Source organism: Haliaeetus albicilla, chromosome 6 (assembly GCF_947461875.1).
Source record: "Haliaeetus albicilla chromosome 6, bHalAlb1.1, whole genome shotgun sequence".
NCBI classification, from domain to species: domain Eukaryota; kingdom Metazoa; phylum Chordata; class Aves; order Accipitriformes; family Accipitridae; genus Haliaeetus; species Haliaeetus albicilla.
Genome location: NC_091488.1, coordinates 40,590,090 through 40,609,427, shown reverse-complemented (window position 1 = coordinate 40,609,427; position 19,338 = coordinate 40,590,090). Strand labels below are relative to the sequence as shown.

The 19,338-nt window shown below is 40.7% G+C and overlaps 2 protein-coding genes across 3 annotated transcripts in view; one reads left to right on the top strand and one right to left on the bottom strand.

Annotated features, from left to right (window-relative positions):
* Positions 1 to 486: 486 nt before the first annotated feature.
* BLZF1 (basic leucine zipper nuclear factor 1) lies at positions 487 to 8,062 on the bottom strand. The gene is made up of 6 exons (XM_009916336.2): positions 7,824 to 8,062; positions 6,239 to 6,678; positions 5,386 to 5,585; positions 3,664 to 3,792; positions 2,854 to 3,073; positions 487 to 1,927 (listed from the first exon to the last, which is right to left on the bottom strand). Exons 1-6 carry the CDS (start codon positions 7,840 to 7,842, stop codon positions 1,742 to 1,744), a joined length of 1,194 nt encoding a protein of 397 aa, XP_009914638.2. The 5' UTR covers positions 7,843 to 8,062; the 3' UTR covers positions 487 to 1,741.
* Positions 8,063 to 9,726: 1,664 nt separating this feature from the next.
* The window catches only part of NME7 (NME/NM23 family member 7), a 91,050-nt gene continuing 81,438 nt past the window's right edge, over positions 9,727 to 19,338 (top strand). The window contains exon 1 of one of the 2 annotated variants that reach the window (XM_069785738.1): positions 9,727 to 9,824. In XM_069785738.1, the coding sequence (XP_069641839.1) occupies positions 9,822 to 9,824 (3 nt within the window). In that variant the 5' untranslated portion in view covers positions 9,727 to 9,821. Of the gene's footprint in view, positions 9,825 to 10,175; positions 10,199 to 19,338 lie in introns of those variants that run through there. The other variant, XM_069785740.1, reaches the window with a different exon arrangement.

The window sequence follows — 19,338 nt, the reverse complement described above, 5'->3', positions numbered from 1 at the left end:
TACCACATTCAAAGTGTTTTCTGGAAGTACTGCTACAGACAGAAGGGGAATAGATGCAAAGTCAATTTGCTGTTAGTAGTTTTCTCTTACCCTTTTGAAGACAGTCACAGGCATATTAAGAGAGTACTGGTGTTTGACCAGAGGGTGCTGTGTTGCAGCTTTTGCCAGCATAGATAAAGGGCATGGACGTAACATGAGAATTTCACATGCTAATGAGAAACATGAGTAACAGGTTCCTTCCTCTACCTTCCCCTGACACCAAGGGCAAGAAATGCTTCTTGTGTCTAGCAAGCAAACACAGGGGGAAAATTTGCAAAGGTTCACGGCCTCTCCCTAACTGTAGTAAGCTACAAAGTAAGTGCTGCTTGGTTCATTACCTCAGACCAGTAGAGTGAAGGGTTTTACAGTTCAATGTCATACAGTTCCTTTTATGCTGCAGAGAAAACAAGGTCAGAAATACAGCTATATTAAATCCAAAACTGCAACTTGAAAGGAAGCAAAGAAAGTTTATTGTAGCTTTCTTCATGCAAACCAAAGCAGGGCCAGCAACAGCAAGAACTTGTAACTCACATACTCTGATTATGGTATAAGATCCAAAGGAAAACTGGGTAACAGCAACCATTTCAGAAATACTTTCCCCAAACTAGACACTTACATATGATAAATTTCAGAGTGAAACTAAGAAATTAAAATGTATATTTGCATCCTCCTACCTTTCCTCTTTACATTTGCAACTTAAATAGGCTTCTTTGGATTTAGCAGATTATCTGCTAAAAGTTCTTTTCGAACCTACATCAAGATTATAAAACCATACAAGTAAAAAAATATATTTTTTTTTTACCAGTATCTGTGCAAACTTAGTGCTTATCTTCAGCTTCCCATAATGCCCAGGAAGACCTTGGGCAAGGACCGAGTTCTAATGCTAGGTCAGGTTTGAACACTATGTACTAACGGAGGTATATCAGTCTGTCTTTGCTGAGGATCAGCTATGCAGCAGCTTCACTCTAGAAGCTGAAATAGATGGAAAAGCCATTATTTTAGCTTTATGGAAAGACAAGAATAATCTCACCCCGCGCGGTTTTCCAGAATCCATTTAAACCCAGTTACTATTTATATATTATAGCTAGAGTTCATTCAAGCTCTTTCCCCTTCTTGCCAGGAAAGCTGCAACACTGCATATGTTCTTACTTTCAGAACTTACAGCTATGAGGAACCATTGCACATGTTCCTTTTTATTACTAAATTTAAAAGGCTGAACATAGACTTGGGGACAGTTCATCACCTTGGCTAAGATTAAAAAAAAAAAAAAGCATGGAGCTGATCATTTTCCATTGCCTTTTTTTTTTTAATAAACATAACCTATCAGCAATTCATTTACTTTGGTATAGTTACACTTTTGTCTCCTAAAGAGAAATTCACTGAAATTTGCTAATAAGACTGTAAGCCTTAGACAGTCAAGGGCATCTCTATGCTCTACAAATTGGACCAGCATAACATTTTTGGTCTTGCCTTTGAGGAAGAAAATAAGTAGCTTTCCAGACTGAAAAGTAGTAGAAGTATCCCAGAATCTAAGGAAATCCTGTCAGTCCCTAACTTCAAGAGGTAGAGAAGCAGAAGCTGCGTAATTTCCAATGTTAAACCCACCCATTATGGAAAGAAATAGGAAAAAGGGAAGTCTGCTGAACATCAACTAGTGTAATTCTTCAGAACAAGTGCTTGTGCAGTTGCCCTGGCTGTGGTTTTAAAGGGCTATCAGCTCTCCTTGACAGTGATTGCAACAATTGAAAGTTACATCTTCGTATCTTGTATATGGGTGAAAACGTCCAATATTCTTCTTTGTGGAAAGGAAGGAGGATGGAGAAGCCTCAGAAAAAGAAACTTCTGTTGATGTTTCTGTACGTGCAGCTGGATCCAGTACACGTAACACCTAAAGGATGGAAAAATTGAGACTGAAAATATATCTATTAAGTTTCATGGGTTTTATCCTTCTCTAACAGCTAGGAAGGAATTCTGCTCAAAAGCAATTTTTCAGGTTTTTTCCAAGTTGAAAACTAAACATCCATCTATCCAGACCCTCAATACAAAGACACTAAGTACTGTTCATAAATTAGTAATGTCCATCAGAAATCCAAGGTATGATTTTATTGAGAATAAAAACAAACCCTCTAATCTTTTTAGCAGAGTTGAGCAAAACCAGGCAAGAACACCACAGATCACTAGGCACTGTAAGCTTCCTGCTGCTCAACTATTACTCAATTGCTTCAGTCAACAGACTAAACTGTTGGTCTAGTTTGCTATTTAAACATCAAGCTTCCTGCACTGGAACCTTATCTTTAAAGACAATCATATAGCTTCTCTCTGTGTTTCCACCAACTTTCAACAGAACTAATTTTTAGGGCAACAGAAACTATGCTAAAGTGTTAGAACTTATTCCTACCTGAATTTCTTCTCCCACTCAGTTTTTAAACTCAACAAAGTATTTTCAATTGGCTTCCTCCTGACACACTAACTCTAAACAATTTTCGACCCAGTCATTTGTGGTGCTAGGGACAGAGAAGGAAACAGTAGGTATCATATTATTTACGTTGTTCTGCTTATTCTTCCAAGTTGGTTTGGTTTTTGGAGGCTTTGGGGTTCGATTTTTTGAGTGTGGGGTTTTTTTGTTTGGGGTTGGTGTGTTGTAGTTTTGTTGGGTTTTTTTGATGAGGGAAACAGACAGCTCTATTCAGCATGTTTCCCCTGTAAATAGTTTTTAAAAAAGGCAAGATATTAAGCAGTTAACACAAAGCAAGGTGTTTCTTTCTGGAAAGAAGACTCCATGCTGACAGATTGAGATGTATGAAGAGTTCTTACCATTTCAGCCATTTTCTCAGCAGGGGTATTGCAAAACTCCACAGCTGTTGAAGTCTTTTTTGGACTGTTAGTACCAACATTTCCAAGAAGATGTGAGCTTACAGCTTTGGCTAGCTTACAATTCACAGCTGCTAGCTCTGTTGTAGTGTAAGGTTGGGCACTAGGATAGTACGTCTGTTGTCTCCCCCATTGAAGAGAAACCATCAGCTCCTCCAGCAGCCTGTGCAGAAAGGAAAAAAGCACTATTAGTGGTATTGTACTCTGTACTATCTGCACACAGCATACTTCAGAGGAACCATCCCTTCCCAAGACTTACTGCACAAGCTAAATGTTAACCAAAAAAATGAGAATAAAAAAAAAAGTGTTTAAAAAAAGGAGGCAAACAGGCTGTTCTCCAAGGCAAAGCCTCACCAACATAGTACTTAATACTGGTAAATCTTATTTGACATCTGGCAGGATAAGCACTAAAAAGTCAGTGCAGGTAGAAGAATCTGTATGTTTTGCAAGGAGACAGAGGAAACTTGAAGTCAAGACAGTAAGTGATTAAATAGAGAAAGCCTGGGGATATGAGGGATGTCAGTTCTACAGTATATTACCCTGAAGACCTCACACCTCCAAGGAATGAAGAAAGAATTAATGCTACTTTGGCTTTCCGCTCTGAGACTGAAAAGTGACCATACTATCCATCAGCATAACTGATTTTTATTTAATATCACTGGAACAGGGGAGTCACTTGATTCTTCTCTGGCCTAGAATAAACTGACATAAATTAAGTTTGCACAGAGGTAGTCTGGATTAGAAAAATCATACTTCTGTGTTTCAATCATCTCTTGACGGAACTGATCGCGTTCATTCAGCAAGTCCTGGATTGCACTTTGTGCATCCCTGGTTTGACGCTGAAGAACTGCTCTGGTATTGGTTAGCTCATCAGCCATAACCCTGCAAAAGAAATCTCCGATCAGTAGTGTAAGCGAGCAGTCTGAAAGTCACCTTCATTCTGCTACAGACAGTAATTTGTCAGGATTAAGCTGCTGTTCTCACTCCCCTCCCCCATATAGAGCCTATATTAAGCTAATTACAAAGGACGGGTATTAAGAATAATTTCTGTTCAACTACAGTCAACACAAGTGCAAGATTATGTTTTGACTCGCTGAGTTTAAACAATCTTATGTCACTTAATACAAATCTAGTAATAGACATTTCAAAATACCTTGGGTAAGTGAACATAGTGGACAAGGATCCCGAGAGATAAAAAGCTAAATACATTTTGTTTCACTAACAAGGTTCTCACAAGTATGCTGTAATCACATCATCTTTTCGTATTCATCTCTAAAGATGACAGCTATGGCTATAGACTGCATTCATTTACCTCTTTACCTTTCCTGGGGCAGTAACGAGACATTACATGCGCCAGATATGAGCATTTAAGAGCTACAAACGAGACAACTGTTGCCACATTTTGCTATGCCATGATGCTTGGCACTGACCCCTCAAGCAGATATTTCATATCCCCCTGATACTGCAAATGCAAAAACCAGAAGGACACTTAAACAACCACCAGTTAGAAATCTGAGATCACAATGAACCAGAACGTTGCAATATTGAAGGGTGTTACTCCAAACACATCACCAGGGACTCACATCCCTGATCTCAGAACTATTAATGCTGAAGAAACAAGTTAAGTTAGGATAGTAACTCTTGCCTAGCTAGGACTATCACAAGTAATTACCATTCACTCAATATGCTGAAACTTCTTAAGACCAACAAATTAAAGGGAGGAGACTGTACTCTATTACCATTTTCTTCAAGCAGTAAGGTCTTTTGTAATATGCATTAAGCACCATAATTAAAATTTAGTCAGTTATATCTGAGCACAGTAGAAGATTAAAAACTCTGTAATACTATTTACAGATCCGGTAAGACAACTACATTTAGGAAGTTAAAAGTCTAATCCATTGTCAAATGAGATTTTGACATTCAGAGCAGCTTTTATGGTTACAGAAGTTAACAGTAGGGTTCTTAGCAGTAACACAACCAGTGTTTAATGAAGAGGTTCCCCTGCTCTTTCTTCCATGCTGAGCTGCTCTTCCCTGAATAAGCAGAGTTCTTAACCAAATCAACTTCTTCACAAACTGGTGATTGTATCATACTGGGGGGGTGGGGATGAAAATCAAGCTAATTACCTTTAATACAAGTCAAGACAGCTGTCCTGGAAGCTTTTTTTTAAACCCTAAACTGCACACAGTCTATCAGAATTAAGAATTTCCCTTGCTGTGTTGACAAGAACGGTAGTTAAGATTTTAGGAGGTTTAGGACCCACTGTATTACTTTTGAAAAGCTGAACTACTCAGATTTACAAGGAGTTTACTTTCTTTGTACCTCTTCTGTATACTCAGATTTCATCGTAGGTGTCAGTATAGCTGTTGTGGCTGTCCTCTGCGTATATAAGCACGTTGCCAGGCATTGCAATGGGTGTACATAATAAAAGACTGAAGCAGAACGCCGTTGTAACAGTTTTGTAAGAGGGCATACCTGCTTGCTAGGAATTTGCTTCGCCACACATCACATTGTATAGACATGCGCTCCAATTGTTCAGACAACTGAGACATATTCCGGCCCAGGACTTCATTTTCTAGGATTAGCTGATTTTTCTCACGAGCCATCCGTTCAAAGTGATACTGCAGATCATCCCCAACAGAAGCAACAAGTAATTTCTTCAGCTCCCGATTCACCTAGAATTAGACCAGACTGTCTTGTAGTTATCAATATAGAATGAAACACCTCCTACTTCCAGAATCCAGGGCAAGTTATTGCAAATTGCTAACAATAAATTTTCTTTCTCTTTCCAGAATGGGACACATCCAATGCAGAGTATATTAAGCCCCATAATCTACTCCAGTGAGCATAAACATTTTGACTAATGCACATTTAACACATTCTTGTTTAAATTCTAACAGAGGCCCAAAAGGAAGAACAAAAGCCTGCTATAGGAAACAAAGAAAGTTTCAGTAGTATTCAAGTCCTGAATCAGTAAGATAACAGAGGATTAGACAAGACATCCACAGATTATATTATGTAGAAAATTATAGTCACCCCTTCTATGACATAACATTTTTCACTTAGCAGTTGAGTTGAGAAGCAAAATCTTTCCTCATGAAAGATCCATTTCCCCTGCAGCCCTCTAATGTGTTTCTCCCAGATTCAAGCCTTTGATTCTTTTGTCTGTTGTCAGAGAAGCAGCACTGGATTACTTGGATGTACTCCTACTCTGTATCTTAGCTGATAAGTTCAAAAGGGAAACTATTTGTTTCAAGGCTAGGGTGTCATAGCTTATACAAACCAAAGCAGCTCAGCTGTGTGAGAGAAAATACCTTTCATTGCTTACCTCTGTCTGTATACGCAGCTGATTAGAGAGACCTTCTTTGTCCTGTAACAACCGCTTTTCTGAATTCTTTAGCTTTTCGATTGCATGTTTCAGCTCTACCTGTTCTTTCTTGGGATCTGTGGCTCCACCTGACTGATGGAATGTGTCTCCTTTATGTCCCACTGACTTAGCTACTTTACCATTTTTAGTTGGAACAACATGAGTGATAGCTGCTTTGGGGACTAATATACGAATAGCTTCAATCTCCACTGATTTATCAGCATGTACTTTCCCTAGCTGCAGAACTCCAGGACTCAGGGAAGAGACTGTCTTTTTATGTGGGCTGTGGTGGATGTGATGGTTTGCAGTGTTGGCTCCAGAGATTCCTTCCACAGATTCAGCTGTCTGCTCTGTTTCCATGCCATCTCCAGGTCCTCGGATGGGTGATGAGGCATCGTCAACTGAAATTTAGAATTAGCAGATTGAAAGTTTACTACCTTTCACTTTGCTATAGTCTCATTGTAACTCTTCATTTAATTTCTGTACTTGAAAGTTACAGATTTTAATTGCACACTGCATGTGTAAAACAGTCCTTTGCAGCAGCAAATACCAAGCACAAGTTAGAGAAGTCCTTACTCAAGTGTGTATTGCTCATTAATACTAATAGTACAAGACACAAACATTGATCTGTATTGTATTAATCTTAATTTCCTGCTGCCATACAAGATTAAATGCAGACACAAAAGAGAGCTAGTACGGAGAAAATTCTTGACAATATTACTCATAGGCTGAAAGCAAAACCAGTTTTTGGGAGCTGACAGAATCAGAGTGGTCTCATTTTAAAAGCAAGAAGTAAATGAAAAGCAATTATTAGCTACATTGCTACTAACACCTTAAGAAGTTTAGCAGGCTTTTAAGCGCTATCTACCATGTGTTTTAGTTGTCCAAGTGAAGGTTTAAAAGCCAACAAGCCAGTTCTGATTCATTTCTAATCAATAGACCCCAGTATTCCCAGTAATGCTGCATTCTGCTCTGAATTCCCCAATATGCATGATAATGTTTACTAAAATTAATTTTATTTAAGTTCATTAAGTTTTCAGCTGAATGAAATATTCTTGTAGTAAAGTTTCCTCACAATGGGTGAAAGCAAGAAAGTTTCTTAGAACATAGCTACACATACTGCTTTTTTTCCTCATACTGCAGGCAGTAATGTGAGCCTGTGTCCTCTATCAAAATAATGAATTTAAAAAATGGTGTAGTAACACCATTATATTGCCCTACTTTCAAGTTGGCTGAATCAGTACCAACAGGTTCCAAATACTAGAGGAGGACTGACAAGACAAGCGTACAGACAGATGACAGTACCAGTGACAAACTTGTTTTTGAATACAAAGCTGGATTAGTAAACTACATTCAATTAGCTGTTCCATCCAGGCAGCTCTGGTTTTCATTGCAATAATGAAGTCACTTAACTACTTCCTAGTAGCTACATAAAAGGAATAAGTTTAAATGAATGGAGCCTGGCATACAGTGTACCTCTGGTCTTTAGAATTCAAGTTAAGGTACTTTTAATCCAGTCTGCTTAGATACCATGTGAACCACCTACCTTTTTCTAGAGATGTCATTTTCTCTTTCACAGTCAGCTCTTCCAAACTACTTAAGTCCGAAGAGGAAAAGAGGAGGGGAAAAAAAACAAATCTTTAACAAGGTAACAGTGATAGTTAATCTTGGATTACACTGTTTTCTAGTAAAACCTCTAAACTCCAATTCAGTAGCACAGTGGAAAAAAAAAAATCACATCAAAACAAAGGAAACAAACCCAAAATTATAAAAATGACACCGGGACCCAAAGAGTTAAAAGGAGAAGGCTTCTGAGACTTCTGGCACTTGTTTCTTTTTTTACTAAGAGCTGGACTTCAACTCCTATCTCTAGCTCATCATCCAGTTCCAGTTTCCATTCCTCAAATTTCTCTTTCCAGTCTCCCTTCTTTTTTCAGTGAGCCCTCATCTGACCCTTTAAAACTCTGTAACACTCCCAGAGTACAACTGCATGACTGTGCAGAGATAACCTAAGCATCACAGAACCACAAGAAAGGGAAATCGCACATCATGCTTAAAGCAGACCAAGAGGTGAGGAGGAAACGATGGCAATTTTTTACGACTTTTTTTTTTAACAGAGCCAATTCCCAGCCAAAGCAGGAGTCGGTGCCCCGAGCGGCTGCACATGCTTAGTTTAAGCCAACAGTAAAGCTTTACCCCCAGTTCGGCCCAAACTGCCATCTCGACCATTTTCTCCCTTACCCATGAACTCTGTTGACCATTGCCTCCTCTACCCACAGGTCTACCCACTCCCAACTTCCCGGGCCACTTGCCTCCCTTTTCTAGGGTCTGTCACTAACTACATTAGTTTGAGATTGCTATATCCTGTTGGGTTTTTTTTTCGCTTTAGTTCTCCCTGTTATTCAAGGGAGATCTCCCAAAGCCCTTGCTTTCTTTCATTATACCACTAACTGAAAAGCTTAACTACAACTTTTTTGACTTCCACTGTTACAGCTCTCTGCCCTGAAAAGATAGTGGTAGCAGTGAACACACTACTGCCAGCTTTCCAGATTCACGATTTATTTTGTGAGAGGTAGGTTTATCTTTTGTCATGACTAGAAGACAAAAGAAATTACTTTCCCTCCCTCGGTTTTCTCAAACTACAGATACAGGAACATCCCGCTATCTGTTGCTTCTACAGCTCGAGTTATGTTTTTCCTCACTTAAGACCATGATGTGCTAATCACCACTACTGTTAATTCATTTTTGGTTGAGGATCTCTACTCATTGGCAGAGAACAAGGAGGACGAAGACATAGCTGCCCAGATAGAGGCAAGAAAGTTCAATTAAAAAAACGATTATGAGCATTTGGTCTTATCCGCTTCACCTGAGACCACCTGCTGATGATCCTGCTCCTTCACTGTTCGTGTTATAATACTGTTCTCACTGTCCTGTTACTTTCAAAGTCTCACCGTAAGCCTCTGCACCCCCCCCCTCCCTTTTATTACATCCCTACAGGCAAAACTCCTTCACTGGTTGAATCGTTAGCCACTACGCCTCTCGGCTAACGTCGCGCCCTGCAGAACCCCCCACACGACAAACCACGCAAGGAAATCCTCTGTTAACACGGCTGAGCCGCGACCCACGAAGGCCTCGGAAAACCACGGCCCACCCAGCCCCCGCCGCCCCCTCTCACCTCAGCCCCGCGGCCTGCCGGTAAGCCAGAGCCGGACGTCACCCACCGCTCCGGAAAAGAGGTTTCTCACCCCACGGCAATCCCGGCCGACACGGACCGAGTCCTGCGCCGGGGGCCCAGCCCCTGCCGCTCCCGAGCTCCGGCCCTGCCGCCGCCCCGACCCCCTCCCCGGTCCCCACAGACGCCGCCACCGCCCCCAACTTCCGCTTCCGGCGGCGGGCGGAGCGCGCCGGCTTGTTGACGTATCCCCTTCACCCAATCGCTGGGCCGTGCACGGGGGCGGGGCTTCGGTTGCCAGGGCGCGGCTTCGCGCGGCGTCACGTCGCGCTCGCGGCACCCGGGTGAGGCGGGACGCCCGTCGCCATCGCCATGGTGAGCGCCGCCGGGGCGGGAAGGGGCGGGGGGGGGGGTGTCGGGACGAGCGGGGCCGGGGGCCAGCGGCGGCAGCTCCGATCCGTCATGCCGGTCCCTTTCCGCAGGGCGAAGCTCAGTCCCGCGGCAGGTGGTGTCGAGGTGCCGGAATAACGGCCGCGGGGCCCGCCCAGGGCTCCCCTCAGCGCTCCCCTCAGGGCTCCCCTCAGGGCTCCCCTCAGGGCTCCCCGGCGCGCAGGCGGCGTGAGCGGGGCGGGGAGGTGCCGCCGCTGTCCCCCGCTGGCCGGGCCGGTGGGCGCCGGTGAGGTTTGTCCTGGCTGGAAGTTTGCCCTTGGCCCTGCCTCGCTCTTTTCTGAGGGATCTTGCGAGGCGCGGTGAGCGGGTAATTTTAAAGTGCTGTTAGGCCTCGTTGATGCCCAACTGGAAAGCCGTTTGCGCGTCCGAGCCGCCCTGAATTAGGAATAAGCTAGTTCGGAAACTCATGAGGGACCCAGTGGGAAGGCAGCTGGTGAATTTTAAGAAGGCAATACGTTTCAGGTGCAACAGCCTGTTCTTGAACCAGATCTGTTTAGTAATGCAAGGAAGATGACAGGATGTCATCACTAATGAAAACTAACACAACTGACGTGAGTCCCCTTTGCCGAAGATGGTATGCAAAAACCAGTGTTTCAAAGCTGATTAAAACCCAACAACTTTGAATTTTGTACTCAAACACATACGCAAGATACGTGTAAGAGCCTGGTGGATGCACCTGCTAGTGTGCGCAGCTTTAAATACCTGCTGCAAGCAGCCCAGATTCGCCCCAGCTCCTCCGGCCTGTGTAGCGGCTTTGTTTACACCTTGCTTGTGGAACACAAACTCAAGATCAGCATTTGCTGCTTAAGTAGGAATGCCACGGTTCATTTTCAAATACAGGCGTTACAGGTCTTTTGTTTAATCCAGGCAAAATTGTAATTTTCAATTCCCATGTTGAATTTACTCAGTCGGCAGAAGTTCTGCTTTGTGACTTCACACACGTGTCACTTAGGTAAAATGTTCACTTAGTTGTAGTTGACTGTCACTATGAGTGTAATGTGTTTTTAACCTCCCTTTATTTCCGAGGTGACACCAAGTTAGCTGATTCATTAAAGCGGTGTCAAATCTTACAGCAACCTCTGACAAGACATTTCACGGTGAATTTGTTTAATTTGTTTTGAAAAGCCTATGGTGATAGGAACTGCATGATCTGTTGACGTAATTCCACTACATGATGACTTTTATAGTTCACTGAGTTTTTTTCCTAATATATTCCATGCTGCAAATTATGCCAGTGATTACTTGTTCTATCCTTGGTGGGTATAAAGATATTCCATTTTTGTCTTTTACATGGAGAAGAACTTGAAGATTATAACTTCACCCTTTCCTTCTTACACATTATTCTCTGCTAAACAAATTTTGTTCTTTATTATTTTCCTACTGGTCTTGTGTTTTTAAACTTTAGATTTTTTTTCCACTGTCTGCAGTTTTCTCTAAATGTGGTCTTTAATCTGTACATTTTTTGCTGTGTGTTTCACTGCTGCTGAACAGAGCGAAATACTTGTTTCTCATGTCTTAGATCTTCATAGTGCCAAGTTTGCCATCCTTTTTTTCCCAGCTGTACCTCATTACACTCCCACTCTCTAAATGCAACCCACTGTAACTTTTTTCCCGTGTTTTTGTTGTCTGCCTAGTTTTTCCCCTTGTATTTCAATTTATTTTCTTGATCATCATTGTAGTACTTCGTGTCTGTCTATAGAATTTTCAGATCATCATTTTGAGTTCTGCTTCTGTTTAGTAAACTGCTTGCAATCTTTCCCACCTTAGTTATCAGCCCAGATTCTGAAAGTGCAGTTTCTCTGTTTCATTGTCAGTGTAATAATGAAAATATGAAATAAAGCTAGGTGAATGGCAGATCATTGTGGAACCTCATTTGACTCCCAGTTTGCAAGAGAAGTATTACTAATTACTTCTTCATATAGTAGTCATAACTGCTCTTCAATTTAGGCCATAAGTCCCTACTCAGCTTGTCAGACTCTCAGGTGACTTAGATTAAAAGCCCAATCAAAGCTAAGTTTGTCACATCTGTGGCTTCTCCATTGCTCACTGTGTCAGAAAAAGATTTGTTCTTGACAAATTCACATTATCTGCTTTTTATTATCATATTCTCTTCTTAGATGCTCAACAACTGAATGCATAATAATTTGTTCCATTATCTTCCCAAAGACTGCGGTTAGGTTGACTGTCTCTGTTGCACTTCTGCAGTGCCCTGGGACCTCTCTCTCTTCTGGTTTTCTCTGGCCTTTCAAGGGTTACAGAGTCCTGCTTGTTTCTTTTATGCTTACAAAGCCACCAGTTTTCCCACTCAGGTACCCTTCCTCCTGCCAGTTTCCTAAAATACAGTAAGAATAATTTGGTAGCTGGAAGATGATGGGAAAATAGATGTTTTTTGGGAATGTGTGCTGCCCAGTTAGGTATGGACACAGCATCCTGGGAAAGAGATAAGTTATGTGGCTGTTGGACACCACAACTGTACACATCTGATCCATCTCAAACATTTTCAAAACATCTTTTCTCAGGAATAATGAATCAAAAAATAAAAGACTCCTTCTGGTGGATTCAAATATTGATCTACAAGCTGGATTTTAGCCTTGGGAACCTAATTATATTCTGAAAGTAATTAATTTTCTGCTGGAAAGCTTGGCAAACCTTTAGTATTGTGTTGGTTCCAGTCAGTTGTATAGATTGACAACAGAAAGAAAATTGTAATAACTTCTAGTGGAATCAGTTTGGAGTGTATTTGTGTTAGACTCTGTACTTCAGTCATATGGAGGCAGCACACTGGAAGTAGTTGTGTGTATTGTAAAACTGGGCACATAACTATAGTGGAAGCTAAGGTAAGGGGAGAAATGTTCCAACATATCCTGCAGTTATTTGTCTTTCTGTGACAGCACTTTGGCTTAAAGGTCTGCTAATCATCAGAAAACAGTTTTATTGTCATTAAATGACAGTATTTCAAATCAGCTCGAATGCATTCTGGCATCTTGATTGCACCAGTGTGACACGTGGCTGCCGTAGACGGTGAGCAGCAAATTCCCAAGGGGAAACTTGCTTATCTCCATCTGAGATGTGCTGTCTCTCTTGGCAGTTGGAATGCATTATTCTTTAATGGTGCCTTTCATGTAATTACATGCAGAGACATATTAGACCACCATCTTAACAACATTAGTTTCTTTTTACTGAGTTTGGTGCACTCTGACACTTGAAAGTGTTCCAGATACAGGAGTACAGCATTTGCCAGAGAACAGTGGCCTCTGTAAGAAAGCAGCATGTCACACAGATACAGAGAGCCTTGTTGCACTTGGAGAGGCTGTACATAGGTGCAGTTAGGTGATTTCCTTTCCCTCCACTCTTTAAAACAATTATTCTTACTCCTGCACATCTGACAACTGCAGCCTACATTACAAAGACTCTTTGAACAACAGGATAGACAAATACTGTTTCCATCTTGCCTATAAAGAGATTGAGGCACATAAATGCCAGGTGACTTGTCTACTATGATGCCATCTGGCTTTGATTTTGTGGATGTAGAAGCACATGGTTAGTGGAAAAGACTTATTTCATGTTTTGGAAACTGGATCTTAGAAAATAGGAAGCAAATCAGCCATTTCTAGAACTTAACAACAGTGAGTCCTGGGTTCCTCTTGGTCCAGCATATCAAGGTGTGATCAGATTTTCAGCTGAAGACTTTATAAAGGCAATACAGCTCATGGGGCAGCTGTGGAATATACATTGGTTTACAGGAGTTTCATTTGGGAACCAGTAATCTTAACCATACTGGAGTAGCTGGTAAAATGGGATAACTTTGGTGAAGAGCTGTCGTTCAGAGCTGATCATATAAACAGACAAAACTCTTTCCTGCTAATGGACTTCCCTGAACAAGTGCACATTTATAAAATAACTTTTCTTTTCATCATTTTCAACTTATGTACTTTTTCTTGCAAAATAGTTGCCATTTAAAACAACAACAACAAAAAGGTGTTTTTAACTCTTCCAGGAAAAAGATGCAAAATCTCCCCCAAAGACACTTCCCTAATTCTTGAGAAGATTTGCTTCTTTGGTCTTAAAACAAGACTCAGTTTCACTAGAGTGCCAGCTGATGATTATGTTTATTTTTTTTAATTTTTTTTTTCAGCCGTAAAGTGGCCTGACCCTTTGAGTTGTAAGCTTGCATGACAGAATCAACCACAAAGACAAGTTTCCTTACTTAACGGCTAACTGTCATTTGCAGCATTTCATCACAGGGAAAAATAAAACAGTGTATGCAGAGTGAGGAAAAAAATAAGCAGAATGCTATCAGGTAGCCTTTAAATGCTTATTGCATGGTGAATCTTCCTATGAGCATCAAAAATATGACATGGTTTCTTCCTGAACTAGTGTTTCCAAATACTGCTAATTTACTTCTTGAGCAGATAGGCTATGTACATTTCAGAAGATGTAGCTGATAAAGTAACAGAATCTTTGGCCCTCTGTCAGCCAAATGAAAACTGCTAAGAAATATAACTTTCCTTTATTCCAGGAGCTCATTTTGGGTTTGATGCTGCCATCTTTATGACATTATGTGCTATATAAAATACCACCCTACAAATATAAAGTTGACACGTTCAGAATCCATGGGATAAATTGCCTCCTACTCTAGCCAAGTCTTGGCTTTGGCTTGCAGAAATTGCCATCTCTCTAAAAGTAATTTTAGATGCATTGATGGCTGTTCTGATGGAGTGGCTTAAATAGTTGACAGTTATGATAGTCAAAGTTATCTAGCATTACCTAATGATAAATTCAATATTAATCTCCCTTTATCACCCAGAGTTGTCTCTGGATCCTTCAGGTTGTAGGTACGGTTCTTAATGACTTTGACACATCTGTTCTAATTGTATGGGTTTTTTTTTTTTTATATTGTCAAAAACTGAAGAAATTCAGGAATTACTCAGTGAACCATTGCCAAGAATAAAGAAAAGTTACAAATTTTCCTTTCAGTTGGCAATAAAAAATAATAGGATTTGATGACAGAGCCAGTGGTTATTTAGAGAATTGTTCCAGGCAGATTTGATGTGGATAAAATTTATACTTAAGAATGTTACATCAGAGCTCTTAATTATTTGAAAGCACGTCTAGACCTCTGTTAATATATAAGCCCAACAGATCTGTGTAGGTTCTGAAGAAGCTTGGAAGGATGGACATTACTTTTGGGCAAGGAGATGCCAAGCTATAATAAGAATCATAGAATCATCATTTAGGTTGGAAGGGACCTCCGACCTGCTCAAAATAGGTCTAACCAGACCATGCTGCTCTGGGCTGCAACCAGACAAGTCCTGAACATCTCCGAAGATGGAGAATACACACCTCCTCTGGGCAGCCTGTGCTAGTGTTTGACCAGCCCCTTGGTAATTTTTTTTTCCCCAATATGTAACTGGAATGTCCCATGTTTCAACTTGTGTCATTTGCATTTTTTTGCCATCACTATGCTCCTTCGAGAAGAGTCTAGCTCTGTCTTTTTGGTGTCTTTCAGTTAGATAGTTGTAGACAGCAGTAAGGTCACGCTCAGCCTTCTTTTCTCCAAGCTGAGTAAGCTCAGTTCTCCCAGCCTCATCTTGCGTGCCGTGTTCTCCAGCCCCTGACTGTCTTGGTGACAGAGACGGCTTCTTACTGATCCTCAGAAGTTCATTCTCGAGGTTTAAATAAGGTGCTCAACCTGTCTTTGAGCACCAGAGGGTGCTCCTGCATTTGCAAAGAAGTGGAACTCTCTGGCGATGTATTCCAGAGAGCCTGTTGCATGTTCTTTGTTTGCATGGGATTTTTCAATAATTTTAACTACCTTAATTATAAAAAAAAAAAAAAAAAAAATCACACTTTGTCTGCAGAATATTCTGAGACACTTGGAAGGAGAGCCACGTATAAGAGAGGCCTACACATGGGAAAGGGGGAGATGTGGGCATACATGCCTGGGGTTGTGTACCTGTTCTTCCACATGAATGTTTAAGTATGATCCCTCACTAAACTTAGTATACCTCCTATTCTTATCCTTTCTATGTATTTTTTCTATAACTGTAGTGTCTAGAAGCAGGACTGTATTATGCTATATATTTTCTAGTTACATAAGAGCAATGCTGTCCTTGCCTTGTCTGATGTTCTCTGGTATGGTACACTTTTTGATAACTGAACCATGGCCTTTAAGTCTGAACATTCCCAAATCACTGGGGAGGACAAGGGGAGATGTGGTCTGGATCCAGTCCTTGCAGCTACTGACATTCTGGACTAGCAGTGGTTCCTGGTGGCAACTACAGAGGCAGTGGGCTGGGCAGCATTAGCAGCCCTTTCTGACTTCTTCCACAGGTATCTGGTTCCTGTGCTGCAATGAAGGGTCTGCAGAAGCAGAAAATGAGGATGAACTAACTGAGCTGCCTCTGCCATGTTTTCAGCAAAACCAAGGGGGATTTGCAGTGCCTAAATAGTATGGATATTTTAGCTGTTAAATCTTGCTATCCTTCTGTAAAAGGAATGATGATGATTGTTCCCATTTTACAAATGGATAAAGTGGGAAGTATAGCCTCCTTTTAAAAAAAAAAGTGCTGAACATCAAATGCAGTAATGCAGGGGGCAGCTGTGAAGGTGGAACTAAGCAACTTGACCAAAACTGTGTGCAGGATTGGAATCTGTTAGTCACTGTCTGCATCCAGCAGAGAGCTTTGCATCTCTGGGGAGTAACAGTCTGCTCAAAACTGTGATGACAGAAGTCCTGTGCTCTGGGAGAGAAATCAATCCTTGAATCGTAGAACAAATCTTCATAAGATGAACTTGTAAAAGACCATTAAGATTGGTATAGTTTAAGAACATGATACTTTGCTTCCTCTACCCCACAGAATTTTTTAATTTTTGACAACTTTACTAATGGGAAGTTGCTGAACAGCTTTTATCATGAGAACTTCTGTTCACATGTAACTTGTCATTAGTCTGACTTCAGAATAAAGGTTATATGACCACGACATCTGTGCTAGCTGAAATCTGGATTTAGTCCACCTACCTTACAATTAATATTTGACACAATCTGAGAAAAAACCAGTATTTTAATGTCAACATTTGGTTAAACAGTAGTGCAGACAAAATGCATGCTTTAAGTCCCCACAGTAGTGAATAAGAAACGTGTCAGCAGAGTTGTTTCTCTACTTCATAGGATTGTAAATTGTTACTTGACTGTTACAAACTCTGACTGTTCAAGGCAGATGCAGCACGTGTGGTCTTTAGAGCATTCACACAGAATCCTGGGTGCTAATGCTCACAGTATCAGCAGGCTGAAGGACCCTCTATGCCTTAGCTGTGATTCCAAGGCAACCAACTGGTTCTCGTTAAAAATGCTTTTCAAAAGATTATTATGAGCCGAGATAATCTGAAGATGCTGTAGGCATTACACTACTTTGAAGTGCTGTTGACAGCTTTGGTTCAGGATTTGTAGGTGTTTCCTTTCAAACCTCTACTTCCAGCTGCTCATAGCTTTCTGAAATTTTAACCATTCTGCTTGAAATTTTCCAGACAGATTCTACTGGAGGTTGAAAATTTAATGGCAGACTTGAATAAGAATGCATGGGGAAAAAAAATGAAAACATTTCAGAATCCTAATTAAAAAAATTAATAAATTCAGTGTTCCTCTGAAGAGCTTTAGTTCTGAAAAGATTGGAAATTGAAAGCTGAAAATTTGCCAGAGAAATGGTCTCTGTAAAAGAAGACTACCTTTGAGTATTGCCATCAACTTTAATGTTGGGCCAAGTTAAAAATGTTTTTCCTGTAAGTACAATATAGGTTGGATCTTGTAATGGGACATGCACCGGTACATATACATGCACAAGCTCATTGTATGTGTATCCCTGTTCCCCTTTCTGGGATCACATGCAGACACTAACCTTATAGTTCAGACACCCAGCATTCAGCAGCTGACCATGGCCCCGTTAGTTCTGCCACTACTGACTGATTAGGTGCAAATAAACTTTATGCTCAAATGTAATTATGTGAGATGACTTGTGTTATAAATGTTGTTCTGAGTCAAGGAACAGCTCTGCTTTCGCTAAAATCACTGTCAGACTATTCTTGAGTTAGTGGAGGCAGATAGACATATGCAGAGCACTACTGACTACTCTTAGAGGAATTACGTGTGATCATGTAGTTAAGAGTACAATAGTATAACTTAGATCTGCAGCTTCATAAACATGCATTAAATGGGGACATATTCCCCTAAAGACAAGGTTTAGCTGGTCTTCTAAAGGTATACCTGTCTTCACAGAGCAGTGAATAGCAGTATGGCATCCTTCATGTGTTTTAGAGAAATTGTGTTCCACAATTACAAAAATAACATGAATCCTGTAACAAAGTACTTAACTATAACATGTAATTGCAGAGGATTGGAGTTAATGGTTGAGGATTTGAATTCTTGATTCTCTTATATGAGAGACCAGGAAAAAAAAGAATAGGTTACACTAATCATGCCTACGCGCTTCATAGGAAGCTTACAGAATTTACATAATCTAGTAGTAAAAGATTTCTTGCTTAGTAAATTGACAGAATGGCAAGATAGTTTTGCTGATGTGAGGTGGGATTGCAGATTCCTAAATCTGAGAAGAAAATCTGGGGCCTTCAGCCTTATAGAGCTGTGTTCATCACAACCCCTGTGCATATGGGGATGGTTTACTGAACTGAGATCCCAATCGAAGAGGAAGACTCACTTGGTTAGTGCTACAGAGACAGAAGTATCCCCATGTTACTTGTCAACAGATGGTCCAGGCAGCAATAGCCATATGAACATATATAGTCCAAAAGGCATCTGAGAAGCCTAGGTACCAGTAATATTGGGAGTCAGATAACCATGGATCTAAAGGATGTAGCACCTATTTGCAGGAAGGTAGATGTAAATGCAGTTGAGTATTTTGACTCACTTAATAGATTTCCAAAGATGATTAAGAATTTTAATAATTTAACCAATACTTAATTAGTTTAAAATAGTTGTCTAGAATTTGTATGAAATTTTCAATGGGCAGGATTGCTTTCTACAAGGGAAGGATGAAAAGAGACAGTTACAAAATTCACCAGTGAGCTTCTGAATATGAGGTTTAGATTGAGAATCGTCTGTAGTCAAGACATTGTCATGGAAATTGCAGTTGCCCCATGTTTCTTCATTTGAAAGGTGATCTTTTGATTTTACTTTTTGACTAAAGACAAGCCTGTTAAGAAAGTGGTGGGATGTCCAGCAGCAGCGAGGGAGCTGCAAAATTGGAGTTCCAAAAATTATACCAGCTCACGTGTCAGAAACATGAATAGAAGAGGAGGAGGAAAATGAGCTTTAAGAGACAGACCTAATTGAGTACTCTATCTTCACAGTGTTGTGGATTTAAGTTTTGCCTGGAAAATATCCTGTATTACAGGAACTGTGAAGGTAGAAGATGGGTTGAATAAC